Source organism: Micropterus dolomieu, linkage group LG22 (assembly GCF_021292245.1).
Source record: "Micropterus dolomieu isolate WLL.071019.BEF.003 ecotype Adirondacks linkage group LG22, ASM2129224v1, whole genome shotgun sequence".
In the NCBI taxonomy this organism is placed as follows: Eukaryota; Metazoa; Chordata; class Actinopteri; order Centrarchiformes; family Centrarchidae; genus Micropterus; species Micropterus dolomieu.
This window is the reverse complement of record NC_060171.1, coordinates 18,212,588-18,230,992: the sequence shown is the minus strand read 5'-3', so window position 1 is coordinate 18,230,992 and position 18,405 is coordinate 18,212,588. Positions and strand designations below refer to the sequence as shown.

Sequence of the window (18,405 nt, the reverse complement as noted above, 5' to 3'; positions counted from 1 at the left end):
CTAAGAGTTAAATAAATATATATTTTAATAAGTACACTACAATGTTGTGAAAAATATACTTTTATTTAAGCATATTTATTAAAAGTTTAATTAAGTATATATTTATTACCAATTTATTCAAAGTATACTTTTGAGAAGTATGTTAAAGCTCAGGAGAATATATCTTTAATATACTTTTAGTAAGCATGTTAGGAGTATGAATATACTATAAGCATACTATGTGAATTTCTAGTACATTCAATGCCTTTAAAGAAATGTTGCTATAGGTGGTGGTCTTATGTTTCTTTTAGGGATGGGTATTAAATGAGTCGTGGGCTAAATTATTAAAGATTGTAATGTTGGTATTGATAAGCTGCAACGTTACTGATTCTTATCTGTTTCTTTAGTTGTGGTGTAAGTTAGTTTAATATAATGCTGCAGCATCTGCCTCATACACAATGCTGAAAGGGCAGTGAGGCCAATAAAGTGAACCAGGTGGACTGTATTCCACTTATATAATAAATGCATTTAGCCATTTAAAGGGGCATTATAGAGTTTCTAGCGGTGCGGTTTTAAGATTGCTACCAGGCGTGTGCTCATACGCGTGCTCGCTTGAACTCATGAGTGAGCATAATCCGAAACACAACTGCTTTCATACAGAAATCCCGCAATAAACACAGGAACACCAGCATGCAGGCTGTGGCTTTTCAGTCAGACATGTTCAGGCTCTTTTACTTCAACGTTCCCGTCTCAGAGGCAGATCAACACCGGCTCCGTAACGTCACTTCATTCAGCGCAGCTAGCTGCATATCGGCACATCCTCCCGGGAAAAAAGGCAAAGTGACAGCGGCTAGAGACAGGCAGGGAGACAGCTTCACACAATATACTGGAACTCAGGTAACCCCCTACTGCAACGTTACAATAATAGTTTTATCAGCTGCAGGTTGAACTAATCCATGCTTGTTACATGATCACGGTACATTTACTGCATTTAGCCGACGTGCTACAGCGTTAGCTCGCCTGCTGCTTTCAGTAACTATCTTTACTATCTGTGTATCTTTCACCGGAGGCTCAGCAATGTCAGGACAGCTAAATATATTGGATGATAACGACAAGGGTAGTGAGTTTGACTGAATATTATAATGAGATTGTGTCACACTTTATAAAAAGACCACAGTAAAAACTTTACTGTAGTGTTAGTGCATGGCTCTTCCTCTGTGTTGTTGTCGCTGTGAAGATGCAGTATTTTATATTATGTGGGTAACGTTAGTTACAGCGACGGAGAGGTGGAGGAGCTGTGTACCTGAGTATTGGTGAAACCACAAACCTAAAATAACATTACGAAGCAAACAGCGGCAGGTCCTGGCTGCATCACTATAGGCTAACGTTAATAAACAAATCGCTCCACGTTAGCTTTTTACCATTACATCCTTTCTTGCAGGCTAAATAAACAGTGGCACACAGGTTAGTAACATGGGTCGTGTTAGTTTGTGACCTAATGTAGAAAGCGATGAAACTTTGCCCTGGACGACATTAGCAACTGCTCGGCGTTAGCCGGCGCGCTAATTTGACTTTCAGTTTCTCCAGCTTTACTAATGCTCACTTTATTCTTACTCAACATCATCTGAACCAGTTTGGTCTGATGGGCTATTTTGTATCCTTACATGGAGCCTGAGACATCTGGCTCGTGATGTACAGAAAATTCTTGTCTTGTGAAACTTTAACTTACAGAGATAGTATGAAAAGGGGACTGTTACTTTATTTTTATTATTATTGCTGTATTGTGCACAACAGCAGTGTTTGATTTGAGACAACACTTCCCTGTTGATATTAACGCACTAAGCAAGTAACTACATAGTGAATGCAGTATAATGCATGTTAGTATACTCAAGGAAGTACCCCAATTGAGACACAGCACCAGTGTCCTCAAATTAAAAGCAGAATAGTGGCTGATGCAAGCAACGGAGAAAACCGGCGTGTGCTTCATTTCTAAGTGAGTTTTGAGCCCACTGACAATAAGGCAATGAAAATTTGATTAATTTCATTGAAAAACTTACATATAGTCCCTTTAACTCTTGCTTTTATCCAAAGCGACTTACAATTGCTATATGTTAAAGGTGGCATGCCTCTGGAACAACTAGGAGTCTTGGTCACATTGACGGATGTGTCACAGTTGAAACTAAACACAGGTCTCTCGCACCAAAGGCATGCGTCTTATCCACTGCTCCACAACCAATAAGTATGCTCATTACTGTATGTAGACTTATTTAGCAAGTTTAGCTTTCAGGTGTAGTTTATTCAAAATCATACTCTGCTTGTTATTCACAGATGTGTTAATAACAATGTTCCAAAGTTATGTGGAATTCCATAATTCTGTATTGAAAAATGTTTACATTTTACACTCTGTGAAAGCAATGTGGAAAGAGATGTGCATCGAATTCAGTAGAAACCCCACTGTCATTTCCCCTGTTGTAATGGACAACCAGCCAGTTGAATATCTGAATATCTTGGGACTGTGATCGACAGTAAACTGTGAGTACCAGGTTGATGCTGTGTGTAAAAAAGCACATCAACGTATGCACTTTCTTCGTAAGCTTTGCAGTTTTAATGTCGACACTGTTATTATGAAAATGTTTTATTCCTGTTTTATTGAATCAGTTCTCACTTTCTCTTTTATCTGCTGGCACGGGTCACTTTCCATTAAACAGAAAAATCGCATGCAAGGTATCGTGAAGGTATGCAGTAAAATTGTTGGCACACCCTTAGATGACCTACATGACCTGTATAAGGTCAGATCCTTGAAGAAGGCGAGAGCCATCCTGGCTGATCCCAGTCATCCCTTGTGGGGTGAATTTATGCTGCAGATATAGTTTACCGCAATGCAGAACAAACAGATTAAAAAGATCATTCATCCCGGCTGTTATCACCATTGTTAATAATACTCTGTAAATTCAATTTTAAATTATATTGTACTGTGGTTGTGTTTATTGTTGTGGTCTGATAAATATATTTGTTACTGCTGGCTGTAATGCAAATTGCCCCTCAGGGATAGTAAAGTTACCTTACCTTACCATGTTTTAATCCCCATGGACATTATTATTTCTAAATGTACCTGCTTTGCACCTGCCTCGACTTCTCCCTGCACTCACTCACACCTTTACCTCTGGTCTCTCACTGCAAACACACCAGCTTTCCCTGCCGCTCTCTCCCTGTCTGCTCCCCTGAGTTTCTCCGTAAGCACTAGGTTATTTTTTTTTTATAAAGTCGCAGAAAAGACACAACTCCTAATTTTTCTGGATATTTCCACCTGTGATCCTTTTCCACGGCAGCAGGTGCACCGCATCTTAATTACGTAGCCTATCAATGCTATCGTCCATCCCGGTGATTCATTGTTATCGTCCAATGCCAATGAGTGTGAGTGTGTTCTCTAATTTAAATGGAGTTTGGTACAAACTGTAACTACATTAGTTTAGAGGCCCGACCAGAATCTCGGTGGCAACTCGGGACTAGTTGGTGAACTTATTTAACTGGTGAGCTAAATAACGGCTAAAATGCTAATCAGTTTGGCTAGTGCTAAGTAGGGATGGGGATCGAGACCCGATTCCAAAATTTCTCAAAACCCGAAAATCAATAAGGTCCGAGCTTCTCAAAACTGCTATCGAGACTAGTGGGTCCTATAATGTAACGTTATGTCTCGCATCTAATCTGATTTATCTTGAGACGCGATGAATGAGAAAAGTAATGTTAATGATGGCACCGAAACAGGGTATTGATCAGGCCCAGGACTGTTTATCATCAGGCTGCAGCCTCTGCTGCTCTTTGTCGGCTTCTACACACACACACACACACACACACACACACACACACACACACACACACAGCGGCCAGCAGAGCGGGATGCAGTGCTGTCATGGTGGAGACAGTGAAGTTAAGTTCACTCCAAACTACTCGAGTTGTTGACACCTACGCTTGTTGGGCCTGTAAGTACATGCAATAAAACCTTCCTGAGTAAAAAGACAATACTTTATCAATACACCTGTCTGTAAGGTAAATCACCTGTCATCCTGTAGGCTGTTATTTACTAGCACAGCTAATGTTAACTTACCCAAATGTTAAAAACAAGCTAAATAGAAAGCTGTCTGCAGCCTTAATATTTGGCACATTGTTGTAAACTCCTGCTGACTGAGACAAACCAGCTCTTCCTCCTTCTAACAGTTAACGTTACCTGCAGGCAGTGAATAACAGCAGAGGGGAGGAGGAATGATACACTGACAGCCACACAGGTAACAGCTGGTCAGGACTGACCTCTGCAGAACCTTTAGTCTGGTTCTGTTCGGTTGTGTTCAGTAAGCAGGTCTCTCTGTGTTGCAGCTGCAGGAGCTGATATGTCACATGATGATGGGGAGCCTGGTGATGTTCAGGAAGGACTGTGCATCCTCAGTGAGACACTCTCAGAGGACACCTGTCCTCATGTCTTCCACCTGTGCTCGCGTCTTCCTCACGCGTCCATAGTGTAGTCACTAGAGTGGGAGACCTTCGAGCACTACAGCACCTGGCAGCTGTTCTTGGCTCACAGCATCCCCCTGGAGACCATCATCCCCATCCTGCAGCACCTTAAATATAAAGGTGAGTGGTGTCCAGGAAAGGGTCCCTGTCCTCCAGTCTGATCAGTCCTCGGTCTCCTTTTGTCTTTGTGTTCCTAGAACACCCAGAGGCCTTGTCCTGTCTGCTGCGCTGCAGAGAGAAGTATGACAGGAACACACCTGGACACTCGTCTAAGACTCCTGGGTCCCTGTTAATGTCTCTGTCTGTGTGTCCCAGGCTCAGTGAGAGTGAGTGATGGTGAAGATGGTCCAGAGTCGTCCCTTTGACCCTGAGGACCAGTTCACCACCAGCATCCTGAGACCTCTGTCCAATCACGACAACATGGTGGGACAACACATCAAGGCCCAGCTGATCAAGAACAACAACCAGCCCCGCAAGAGACAGGGGTGAGGACAAAACGAGACAGGTGAAGACTGACGGATGAGTACAAGGACTCCCAGAGCAAGCCTCCCAAGTCTCGCTGTAAGGCTCCGGCCGCCTCGCCTCTCTTCCGCCCAACAAGGAGGAGAGCGCCTCCAGTAGCGCATCTGTACATAGCCCCACCTCCACCTGCTCCTGTGAGGACGACCTGAATCTGCGTCTCGTTCTTTGATTGGTCTCTTTCAAAACCACACAGAAATTTGATATTTAATGTGTCTGATTTGTGAAACCAGGAAGCAGCTTTGTGTCTTCACCAAAAAAGTGAAGTGGTTTGAAAAGTGAAGCCTCAAACCTGCATTCTCTCTAACAGCTAGCAATGGGGCGACTCCGCTGGTCTGAGGAAAATGTGGCTACTTCTCAGCTGACTTTTTTTTTTTACCTCAGTAAACACTTTCCTAATGAGTTTATGGTCGCAGTCGCTAGTCTTCAACACAGCATGATGTTTTAGTAAATTATGGTCGCATTTAGAGGAAAATAGACCAGAAAGCAGGGGAGGCTGTAGGGCGGGGCTACCTTGTGATTGACAAGTTGCTATGTGTGACCCAAATATGGTACCCCATGGATGTTCAGTCTGTGTTCAGGACAGAGCTGAATACCTCTGTTCTTTCAGCTGGACAGATAGGCTGGAATAAAATACAGCCGCTCTTTCTATAAATTGAACTAAAAGATGTTCTGTTAGCTTCCTGCTCAGCTTCCAGTCTGAAGGGGAGATATTTGTTAACCTGCTTCACTTCTCTAGCCATTTGGGAACAGACTTTTGTTGGTCTGGAGAAGGTGAAGCAATTACCTGACACACCAAATACTACTGCCAGAATATATTCCTCCTGAGAGTCACTTTTTGGTACTCGGACAATCAAACACTCTGAGTCAGGTTCCGCTGGGTCTAAAATTTCAAAATCTAAGGCCTTATATTAAATTCTCAAATTCGCTGCCTTTTGTTTTCTAGGTCTTAAATAATTTTAAACAGGTATTTATTTACCTACGTCCATGTAACGCTACCTCTAATGCTCAACGAAATGGCCCAGCAGTGCTCAAGGATTTTTCCTATTTTTCCTCCCGTGGTGTAGTCCTTTTTGTCGCTAGTCCAAATTGAGGCTCAAAACAGCTTGGTGCTGCGCAATGAATGTAAAATCATTGTGGAGAGCATCAAAACTAACCAAATGAATTTTCCCAGATCTAATGGTTATAATTCAACCCCAGTAGACTTATTTAGCAAGTTTAACTTTTGGGGTGTAGTTTATTCTTAATCTGCTCAAGATTTTCCTACTTATTCACAGATGTGTTAACAATGTTCCAAAATTATGTGGAATTGCATATTTCCTTATTGGAAAACATAATTTTCTTGGGAGGACCCCCAATCCCCCACACAAATACCATCTTAATTTTTTTTTACATTATGCCGCTCTGTGTAAGCAGGTTTTAATCCCATGGACATTATTTCTATTTGTAAATGTACCTGCTTTGCACCTGCCTCGACTTCTCCCTGCACTCACTCACACACACCTTTTACCTCTGGGGTCTCACTGCAAACATACCGGCTTTCCCTGCTTCTCTGTCTGCTCACCTGAATTTCTCCATCAGCAGTAAGTTATGTTTTAACTCTTTTATTTTGAGTTTCCATTAGTATTTGAATCTAGCACAATGTTTTACATTTACACTTTGAGTAGATTTCCCTCAGAGTATAAGTTTGAGGTAATCAGTTTCCACAAATATTTTGAGTATACTGAATGTATTTGGGTTTACAGTGTGTGTGCTCAACAACTAACCTTACTGCAACTTTCTGAAATCCTGTAGTTGGAACATGACTTGCGTGATAGAACAAAAGGATTGCTGTGTCCATGTTTGTTCAACAGAATACGACTTTCAACATTTTTGGCATAGCAGTTGTAGATCCAGTTATGTTTATGACAGTGGACATTTTAAATTGTGTCAGGAAAAGCACAGAAGCAACCAGTAACATTGATGATTGCTCTGTTCCATTTAAAGGATAGGTTTACAAGACAATCTTAATATTTAGCTACATGCCCATATGTACAGGGGAAAAATTATTGGTCCTGTAATAATTCCTCCTGTCCATACTGGAAGTGAAAAGATCCCCACTTATGTAAGTCCAATGTAAGTAATGGACAAAAGCAAAGTCACCCAATTTTTATCCCTTTCCTTTTCCTGCAGGCCTTGGAGCAGCGAACAGACCTGGGCTTTGGTCATGACTGTGTGTTCAGCCTCTGGCTGCCAAGTGGGGACCACCGCTACTGCGTGATCCTCCTACAGCTCCTCTGCATGCTGCACTTCAGCTGTGCTAATAACTTTGGCCCTATCAGCGGCTATGCAGTGGGACTGCTGCTGCATGGGCTGAGCGGGGACCCACTGCCTGGGATCTCTCCACTCCTGCTCTACCCGTGGCTGGAGGGAGGAGGGCGGAGTTATCGCACAGTACTCTCCCTACAGGACTCTGGCCATGCTTTCCTCTGTTACGTGTTATTGCTTCCTGGCTGGTGGAGTGAGGCTTCTGTCACCAACTAGTTCCTCAATCCTGGGATTTACTTGGTGTTTTGAAGAGAGAAAAAAGGCACTTCATATAGGCACTCATTTCAGCCTCCCTCTTCAACAAGCTGTAGATGCTCCTGTCTCTTTAAGGCCCTCCCCTCCAAAGCCCACTGATTGGTAGTCTGATGTGTTTACCAGGTGCAGGGATGGGGCAGCATGTTCCTTTGGGGGCGTGGCCAGCATTCTCTGCCTGGAGCAAATGACCATGTATGGAAATCCGGCTTGGAATGACATACTGAGCCCTTAGTAGAAAAAACTGTTTAAAACAGAGAATTCAGAACAGGGGGATATTGGAGGTTTTGGCTCACAGGGATTTCTTTTACCTGTTTATTTGAAGCTTTGGCCATGTTTAACATGAACATCTGACATTGTAACATTATAGATATGCCAGAAAATATGAAAAAGTACAATGGGTCCCCCCTGATTGTTAATCACAGACCTGAGTGAAAAATAAATATGCTAAGTGTATTAAATTTTAGCATACTTGAGTGTACTTGTAGTCAGACTAATCATCAGTATATTTCAAGTTTGTTAATGATTAGTTAACTTGAAGCATGCTATTTTGGAACAACTAATTTTGTACTAAATATATTTTAATTGTAATTAAATTGTAGAAAAGCTCAATTTCAAGTGTACTTTTATGTGCTAAAGTGGAACAACTTCAAGTATACTTAGTACACTTTAAGTATATGGCTGTATATGTACTAATAAACATGCTTGAAACTAAGTGGAAATTAAGTGTACCTTATTTGTGTTATAAGTAAATTAAAAATGTATTCTGAGTGTCTTACAAATATACTAGCATCATACCATTAAACTATTCGTGTTGTAATAATAGTATGCTCAGTTATACTTTTGGCTTATTCCAATTAATAAGAAAATACACTTTGCAACCAATCATCAATATACTTCATTATAACTTTGCTATGCTACTTTGTATATTACATTTTTACACACTACAGTTCTGCAAATGTATTAGGCTACCAGTATACTGAAGGCTAAATTACTGCACTTTCCAGGTGAATTTTTTTTTGCTTTATTGTATTTCAAATATATTTATATTTTCAATAGTACATTGCAAATATACTGACAAAGAATTGTACACAAACACAAACATTATCCTTTAAACTATTTTCACAGTTCAACTTTTAACACACTTGAGAATTGTCAAAGATAATTGTTTTTTAGTACGCTTTCTAGAAATATTATGAAAAATATAGTTCACTAATGAAAAGAGAACGTCACATTGTTCTAGTAAGAAACTGAACACATTTCTCATTCATAAGAACACTGTGGAACAATATACAATAAAAAAAACAACATTCCTGTTCATTGCACCACTGCCCTACGACCCACTATACAGAAACATACTACATATTATGTTCCTTTTCTTGGCTGAACTGCTCATTATTACACTTGTGTCTGGCACATCAGAGGCACTTGTCTGTGGAAACTCCTGAAGAGCAGCATCTGCAGAACAGGCAAGAGATAAGGTCAACATTTTGTTCCATTAGACTACCTTGGAAAACTGTATTGAACCAATACTATTTTTGAATGATTAGCAGTGAGGAATTGTATTGTATGCCAATATTTCTGCTAGGGACGAAACGGTACGAAAATTTGCATATCACGATTATAGTGACCAAAATTATCATGGTTATCAGTATTATCACGGTAATGTACTGATACACACACTGAAACCATTTCAACAAGTTTTATATTGAAAACTACAAATACATTTGCCATTTTGTTTGCATAAAAATAAAATAACAGCAAATGCCTTTTGTAAATATGAAAATCATCTAAGTGTGCATTATCAAGATTTTATATTTTATATTATATAGGTAATACAATGACCCCGTGGACAATTACATGAAAACAAATAAGTCTTTAGAAGACAATGATAGTAACTGTAATGAGCCCAAAAACTGACATAAATACAGCGGAGTCTGTAGCGTTTCTAGATATGCTGGTTGGTTGACTAAACTGCTTAACGTGTTATCATGTGCAGTGGACGAATAGACTCTGCCGACACATGACGCACACAGCAACAGAACAACGTGTAGAGTTTTTACAAGAGCAGCAACACTGAGAGCTTCAGTTTACACGCTGTTAGCAAGTCAGACAGACAAACCAAAGCTACAAATTAACTCACCCTGCATTGACTATAAGGTCATTTTCTTCAATCAAGTTTCCCTCAGCGCTCTCATAAAAACTAAAATACGACCGGACTTCAGAGTGACTGAAAAATCTCCGCAGTGCGTCTTCCGCCTGTTGTCATTGACCCAAACAAACCCACGTTTCATTCTGCGCATGCACGCCTTCTTCTGGGAGACGCTGGACAGTGTTTGCCGTGAGATTATAATAGCGTGGTTAACCGTACCCGGTTATCATGGTAATTAAAATGTGTGCGGTAATAATAACCTTCGGGAATTTTACCATGGTTTACAGTTAAACCGGTAATCATTTCATCCCTAATTTCTACTAGTACACCATGAACATATATTAAACAATTACTGGTGGTTTGAAGTGCTGCTATAAAAAGAAAAATCACAGAAGTTTATACTACATCAAGGTAATTACCTGTTTTGGCCTGCACTTTGGCAATGTCCAGCTATCTTTTTGCCAGCCCCCTTTCCCAACTTCACAACCAGGGTGGACTGCAATAATGTCCTTTGTAAACCTGGGCACACATGGTCATGCGAGATCGGTTCAGCCACAGGAAGGACTTCTTTGAAACTGTGACTGCGCTGTCAGCAAAAGGGGTGCTGTATGAGAGAGTGGGAGGGAGGGAGAGAGAGAGAGGGAGAGAATCAACTGAATAAATTAATACTGTATATAGTTAAGAGAGCTATACCTACCTATGACAAATGAATAACTGTTATTCAAGTATAAATAAAAAAACATACACTTAAATCATTCGTTACTTTGGAAAACACTGGTAGTAGTCTGTATATCCCACTACGGTGTGGTTTGACCAGAAGTGTGAAGGCTCCCACTGTCTGCAAGATAATCCACGTGACTGATGTGTGACACGTGTAACATATTAAATACCATCACTTTATAAGACCCATTTTACCATGAACATCGGAGGATGCTGGCAAAGACAAAAGATAAATGGTGATAAACTGATCTTCAACCAAGTTGTTGCCCTGAAACTTTAAAACAGGGATTTGTGTCTGAGAATTTAGAGTACAGAACAAGCAGCTAAGAAAAAAGTATGACTTACAATATCAGGAAGTTAAGGCGTCGTCAGAACTGGTGTGATGATCAGCAACAGCCTTCTTTGCGTTCTTTGCCTGGACAGTAACATTTATAATGTGAAAGTAGAAAAATAGCTTGCATTATCCTAAAAATGTGAAATTTTAATTGTACTATGCACAACAATATTTAATAATAATCAATTACATTCCACACCAGTTAACCGTAACAATGGTATTATATGGTTGACTTGTGTCAAGTATTTAAGCAACTAAAAATAAGTTGCTATGTTGCTAAAATAAGTAAGATTCATGAAAGAGGACACTAACTTATATTTCAGAGGGAAATACTGTACTTTCCACTCCACTAACATTACATTTATTTGATAGCTTTGACAGTTACTAGTTACTTTTAAGATGAATATTTTAGACAATGCACAATATAACAACTGAAGTAATGTTGGGATTTTTCATGCAGGACTGCTGTACTGGTACACTTAGTTAGGTAAAGGATCTGAATACTTATTCCACCACTCTCTGCATAATACATAATGTTAAGTCCTCTAATGTTACCTCCCAAGAAAGCAGCTGGACGTTTAGCAAGCTAGCAACTTTACCTCAATATCTCAGCTAGCATGACGAGTAACATGTAGGCTAACGTTCCTTTTTCAAATATCCACTTACCAGCACGGCTCTTTTTTGCCTCCACCACGTCGGTCTCTCACATTTTCTTTTGCATGCGCACACTCCTACTTTCCTCCTTGCCGAATTGGAAACGAAACTGTGTCCTGGTAATCTAGCAAACCTGCATTCACGTGAGTGAGCTAGGCTAGTGGACGTGGACGCAACGTACCGTCCACCGAGTACCGTCTGCAGCTCTGATTGGCTGGAAGTGAGCAACAAAACTTATACGCTTGATTGGTTGGACTTGCCGCAGATTTATTCAAAACATACAACAATCTCTTACTGTTCAGAAAACTCAAATTTTCTTGTGTGCACCTGTACTTTTGAAGTTTAGTGTTTTGTTTGACATGTTTGTGTGTAATAATCTTATTAAACATTACACGAGTAGCTATTTGTGTACTTAGTTGGAAAAATATAAAAGGGCTTTCAGTGCATTTTTTGCAGTAATAAATGTGCTGAAATACAAGAATGAATAAGTTAACTTAGAATATACTAAAACTTTAGCATATTAAAATGGTTATTTTAAAAATAGGCTTTCAGTGCATTGTTACACTAATAATTTTGAGCATACATTTTCAAATATACAAAAAATATGTTTAAAAACAAAGTTGAAATAGTACACTTTTGAATTTACATATAACTTTCACTTAAAGTATATTTTTATATAATGTATTTCTTGAAAGTGTACTATAGTACAATTATTTTAAAGTGTGTTCAAAGTTAGTATACCTTTTATATATTTACAGACAGTACAATTCTTTCTTAGTATATTTGAATATGTTTGAAATACAATAAAGTATTTTTTTTTTCACCTGGGCACACACATATTCATAGTTCCTTAATCTAGTGTTCTTCACTCAAACCTCTTCAGTAAATTAAGCTTATACAGTAAATTAACTGCTGTCATACATCCTGACAAGCAATTTTGCCTCTTTGTATATGCTATATTAAGCAGTAAGTGGACGAAGCAGTGGGCGATCCAATGCTTCAGATGCTCAGAAAGGGAATACTGGAAGAAGTGTTTACTATTATTATTTTTTTTTTTAAAAAAGATCATCATTAAAAGACCAAGAAGATCTAGAATTCTAATGACTATTTTTTGTGATTGCAGGTGTTCACACGTAATGAAACCTTACCTTTAAATGACAACTCACTTTTATGTACACATATCACTTAATTACACCACCTAAAATGATTTGCCTTCATTGCCTTTAGAGTAATGAATTAACTCAATGATGTTCCAGTAGTATTTCACATGCGCCAACTACCCTGCATCTGCAATGTCACCTTTGTGGCAGCAGAGGGCAACACCTAAACACTGAAAGGACCCAGCTTGAACAGCTTGAATCCATGTCCATGCGTGAATCTAACGAGATGGTACTTGTCCACTCAAAAAATCCGCAGAGCTGCAGTTTCACAGTTCAAAAAAATGTCAGTTTTTCACATCAAGGGGAGATGCTCCTTTGTTTCTTACACTTGGCCACTCACTTCACCTCATCACATCAGCAGACTTTCCAGCTCACCCTCGCAGTCTGATGATGTTGTAGTCTAAAGCACATGTAGGCTATGACCTAACTCATTGTAAACGAAGGTTACTGTTATTCTTACAACAAAAATTAAGTTAGAAATACCGCATATTCTCTACTTAAAGTATTGATCAAAAACAATGTATGTGAATGTACAAATATTTATGAACACCTCTGAAGTGATACAATACTTTTCTGGTATTTAAAACAAATATATAAATATATTTTAAATTAGTCAATATTAGGGTAATAGAGAGAGATTGTGGTCATGGCCTATATCACTAAGCGATTTTACACGATAAATTCGGATTTTTTCATAGTCATAATAGCCGTCTAATTTCACTTTAAAACTACACTTAGCCTACAATTGTAAAATCGTTTTAATGACAAAATGGTGAGGGGAAAATGCACACAATAATATTCAGGTGACTTTCAAAAGTAATGTGACAAGATCATTCTGCAGTCTACCAATCGAAAACACTTATCTGATGTGAAAAACAAAGATTTAAATATTGAATTCCTCATTGTCTCGCGTCAGCGAAATGGTCCACAGTCATAAAATGATGTCAAATGCACCTGCTGAATTTATAAACCTGCATTCTGAATCAAACGGGCTTCAGAATGAATCGCGACGCCCATTGCACGCTGTGTTGTCACAACTGTATGGGATGAATGAACGGTAAAGCCAGAGCTGGCAGTCCTCTCTTGAATGAGGGCTCCATGTCAGATTTTACTTTCAGCCTGTGACGATGGTGTGGAGTGTAACCTATGGTACAGCTCCAGTGCACAAAATAGACTTCATGGTATTGAAGGTTTGAACATAGTCCTGTTCATTCCAATGGCAACAAGTCCTATAATCTAAAAAAGAAGAAAAAAGCAACATATAAAGAGGACTTTTTTTAGACATATTTAAAAGGGAATGATGCCTTTTTTTTAAATAAAAACAACGCAATAACATAAACCCATAGAACCTAATCAATAAGGAGGGCACAAATCATACAGCTAATTCAAACAAATAGCCTAATTGAATGATAGTGGGTGTAATTATTTCCCCCTTAATACTGGACTAAAAAACTAGCTATTTTATCGTTAGAGTAATGATATATTTCCATTTGTTGTTAAAAGACCATGAAAGTAACCAAATCTCTGGTGACATTTTACACTTTGAGGGTTGATGCCTAGTCTACCGAAAACGTCATAATTTCAGATTATGTCAAATCCTAGGCAAAGATATTAAAGATTTATAACAAAACAAAGCTACAATGTCAAATGTAATTAAACACTGAAAAGTCCACTCCTCACAAATGTGTGAGGAATCCCAAAATAGATGCACATGTGCTGGTCTTGGTGTTGCTCCAGAAACATACATACCACATACACATTCAGTATTCAGTCTCTATATAGTCCTGAGAAGCAATAGCCTAAAGGTTTAGACAGTTTTATAAATTAGTATTGCCTAGGGAGTCCAACAAACCCCCACACTTTTTGCAGACAATCACAGAAACAGAGATCAGTATTCCTATGCTGGAATAATAACACAAAGGTTTGCTGTAATGGTGACTTTAAACACAAATGTGTTAAAGAATATGCACCATGTAATATAAGCTAAACTAATTAAAAGTAGCTAAAAATACACAAGTCACCTTACAAAGTATACCCACAAAGTATTAACTTACAATATCAGTGATTGCCTCACAGTGACTTTAGGGCCACAAGACAGCTGCCCAGTTGGTAACCCACACACCCACATCATTAAGACAGTAAACCACTTACTACAAAGCAATGTCTATTTGAGACCCCTCCATACTAGGTGCCTGTTTGTGAAGTGTAAGCACTCTACACTATCAAACTATTTAGTATTTCACACACAAAAAAAGATAAGAGAGAAGACAAGAGAGAACTCTGAAAATTAATCACATTTTTGTGTAGCATTTAAACTTTCTTATTTCCAAACCAAGGGGCCTGATTTACAAAAGCAATCTGCACTTCTGCTTATGCACAGATCGCAAAATGGAGGCAGCCTTCCGTTTCACAATTGGCTGTCACTTACAAATACATTTGAGAGTCCTGTTGGGCTCTCCTGTTGCATTTGTTTTGATGATTAAAAAACATGTCAAACAGAATGTGAGAAGAAATGATTCCCTGTTTGCAAAGGGCAACATATGAGTTACAAATTTGCTGAAATTCGGCCCAGGTGAATTTCACCTGGCAACCTCTTGTGGGGGTCCTGACCCTCAGGTTGGGGACCACTGATTGAGGAGATGTAGACTAACTCTAATGAGTGAGAAAAAACAGAGACAATTGTGAAAGCCATCCTTAGTCTCTACCACCAAATACTGAGACATTGCCTGTGGACTAATAATATGAACCATTATAAAAGGAACACAAATTGGATCCATCCAGATTCCATCCAGCAGAATAAGTTGGCTCTGCTAGAGGGGATGCTTAGCCTATATGCAGCACTGAAAATTATACAACTTGGAATAACGCTACACCAGCATATCCTGAACGCCAACGGGCACACAGAGACAGTTGGGGGTGTACGGTGTAACCAGCATTACCCTGCCCTGTGCGTCTTTTTGGGGTGTGTGTGGGGGATTTGGGAATCCCTGGGTCCTCATCCACTCCGGGGTTTCCGGACTGCTCCCGGCCACCTTATCCGTAGCACTATGTGTTTCTGAGTGAGAGAAGCCGACTCTTGTTTACAGCAGAGATTCCACGGAGGATCGGGAGACCCACAGCCTGCGTTTACCGAGGGGCGAACCGTAGGATTTCAGCCTCTGGATATAAAGGCCTACACGCGACGGGAGTTTTGTTCTCTCATTTGTTTTTACGAGCATAAAGGCAAAACAAGAAAACACTCGTAAAGGGCATATATTCTCCCTCCCACCCCAGCCGAGGTCGTCTAGCTGGAGACCGATTCTCTTGCGTGGCACAAGTCTGGTGTTTTCTTTCAGCTGAAAATCTCGACTGACGGCAGAGATAAAGTCCGACCCGAGGAGCTGGAAATTTTGTTTAAAAAACGACTTCTCACTGCTCACTGCCAGGACAGCTTGCTGGGGATCGAGATACTGTGCTGGTTGAATGGCATAGGCAAAAAAGATTTTTCATTCATTTTTCAACCTCCCAGCCACCACCCCTGTGGATCTGGACGTGTTTTCGGCCCCACTCCTCCTCTCAAACACAGTCATTCACACGTGGATTCTTGCGAGCAACACTGGCGTTAATTTATTATGGTGGCAGAGGCTAGGCCTACTAACAATAACCTTTAGTCTAGTATTTTTTTATTGTTATTACCAGGCCTGTACGCGCGCTGCTGTTTTCAAGAGATGGAGACTGAAGATGGGGATTACCATCATTTATCCAGTAAAATCACTGGCTCGTGTGCCATACCAGCCGACGTCAAAGTATCCTGTGATTGGCAAAAATAGCAGACTGTTTTAGTAATATTTTTTTTACTCTTCAAAGGAATTCCCTGTTATTGACAATTTATACACATTTATTTATATATGAAGCATATTTTAGAGCAAATCGTGGTAGACAAGCAAACCAAGCATTTGCAGGCTACCATAGAATAGCCTTTTTGGGCTACAGACATTTATTTTCCCTTTTTCTTTACAGATAAAGGTTGTTTTTTTTTTTAGAAGCTGGTGTATTTTATTAAAAATCCTTCCTGCCTTTTTGTTGTTTTTTTCTTTTGAGAGGTGAATATTGTTAAGGAACATGGGATCTGACACACCGATGTGTAGCCCGACCTTGTTTTGGGGTCTGATGCTGTCAGTCTCCACTATCTGCATCTGGTCCACATATGGAGAAAGTAAGTAGTTTTAAAAAAATATATTTTGTTTAAGTTTATTGGTTAAATAGGAGAAGGCCTTTAATATGCTTTTTTGTAGCTCAGTCTAAACTCTTGTAAAGCAGCCTTTTTCTGACCCGTGGTGAATAATGTGTTAAAATTTATACATCAGAGGAATATATAATTATATTAGGACTTAGTTACTCAATGCATCAGCCCTGGTGTGCACATAGCGCACCGATGTGTGCCATTTACTTGTATATTAGCTGAAGACCATGTGGTATAGCTGCACGTAGGTAGATGAACACACTTGAGCAAAATCTGTTTTATTGTGTGCAACATCGCCTCATTTGATGAAGCAGTTTGGTTTATGTAGAAACAGGGAGAGACACAAGGCACATGTCGCCATAATCTTCATGTTAGACAACCAGAAAGCAGAGGATGAATCCAGGGATCAGAGCTGAAGGTTACTACGACCATGTGGCCATTTTGCATTTCGTGGTGTGGCGTTGCTGCGCATGAACAACCTAAATCAGACAAACCATTGCTTCTTAAAAGGCCATTCAGTCATTAAACACACAAGCAGTAGGAAAAACATACACTTCAGCCATTTATCATTATAAACAGTAACCATGATGGAAAAACAATTTATTTGTCGGCGGTAATCATTTACAGACCCCATTTTCAGTAAAACTACAACTACGTAGGCTACTCTGTGTACAGCTATGTCGTGTTAATTAATGCAAGCCTTAAATAAGAGGAACATCTGAGTTTAGACTTGTTTCCAATTCTTAGTCTTAACACCAGGTTATTTCCCACTGATGGAACACTTCAAATTATAGATGGCACTTTGTATAAGAAACATGTAAAAACTTTACAGTTTAGTCTTGACAAAACTTAGATAAACTTATTAGAATAAAAACACAGGGGAAGGTGAGGTTGTTAGTTTTGATATTGAAAGTTTTATTTTCTCTGTTAGGCTTTCCTTTCAAGTGTTTTATATGCTTTAGCGACCAGAAAGAGAGGCTTGAATTAATGATTTGTCATGGAATAAAATGTAGGAACATTTGCCATTGCTGTGATTTCAGTGTTTATTTTTTTTTGTGGTTCAACATTTAAAATGGCCTCATAGATGCTTCAGCGAGCAGACTTTAAATGTTCTCATCTAATCTAAAGTAGTCACAAGTGATCATATATCTAATGTAGCCTACTGTATATAGCAGCCGGAATCAAGGCTGCTTTTTGCCACTGCCAACTGGGAATTAATGAGGGTCATTGGTTCATTGGTCGGTATTTACAGTCTTTCTCTTGGTAATGATGTGCAGTATTAGGCTTTTCAGTGGAATCTCTCTAAAAGCTATGTTGGGCAAAGATAATACCTAATCTGTCTAAAAAAAAAGTCTTAAGGCTATCACTAACTGGATTATAGAGATGATTTAGCCAATTAAGAGATGATTTAGCCAATTCTTCATTTTTGTCTGTGAACTTAATATTTAGCACAGATAGTAAAACAATAATGTGATACGTTATGTTAAGTTTCCAAGTTGAAACAGTGACAAGAATGTGGTATATGTAACCAGAAAACGTTGTTCTTTGTTTCTCTGGTTGCATTTCTGTCAGTTTTAGGCTACTTCTATCCTAATATGTG

At 39.3% G+C, this 18,405-nt stretch overlaps 1 protein-coding gene and 2 long non-coding RNA genes across 3 annotated transcripts in view; 2 read left to right on the top strand and 1 right to left on the bottom strand.

Moving 5' to 3' along the window:
• Positions 1-3,537: 3,537 nt before the first annotated feature.
• Positions 3,538-8,241, top strand: LOC123962442. The gene is made up of 4 exons (XR_006822941.1): positions 3,538-3,959; positions 4,195-4,262; positions 4,351-4,605; positions 4,801-8,241. It is a non-coding gene; the product is annotated as an uncharacterized LOC123962442 (long non-coding RNA).
• Positions 8,242-8,604: 363 nt separating this feature from the next.
• On the bottom strand, positions 8,605-11,630 carry LOC123962070. Its single transcript, XR_006822845.1, has 4 exons — positions 11,436-11,630; positions 10,781-10,850; positions 10,135-10,319; positions 8,605-9,021 (listed from the first exon to the last, which is right to left on the bottom strand). It is a non-coding gene; the product is annotated as an uncharacterized LOC123962070 (long non-coding RNA).
• A 3,961-nt stretch (positions 11,631-15,591) lies between these two features.
• Positions 15,592-18,405, top strand: part of igf1ra (insulin-like growth factor 1a receptor) — a 72,884-nt gene continuing 70,070 nt past the window's right edge. Inside the window, exon 1 of the mRNA XM_046037357.1 lies at positions 15,592-16,778. Coding sequence (XP_045893313.1) covers positions 16,685-16,778 — 94 coding nt within the window. The 5' untranslated portion in view covers positions 15,592-16,684. The remainder of the gene's footprint in view (positions 16,779-18,405) is intronic.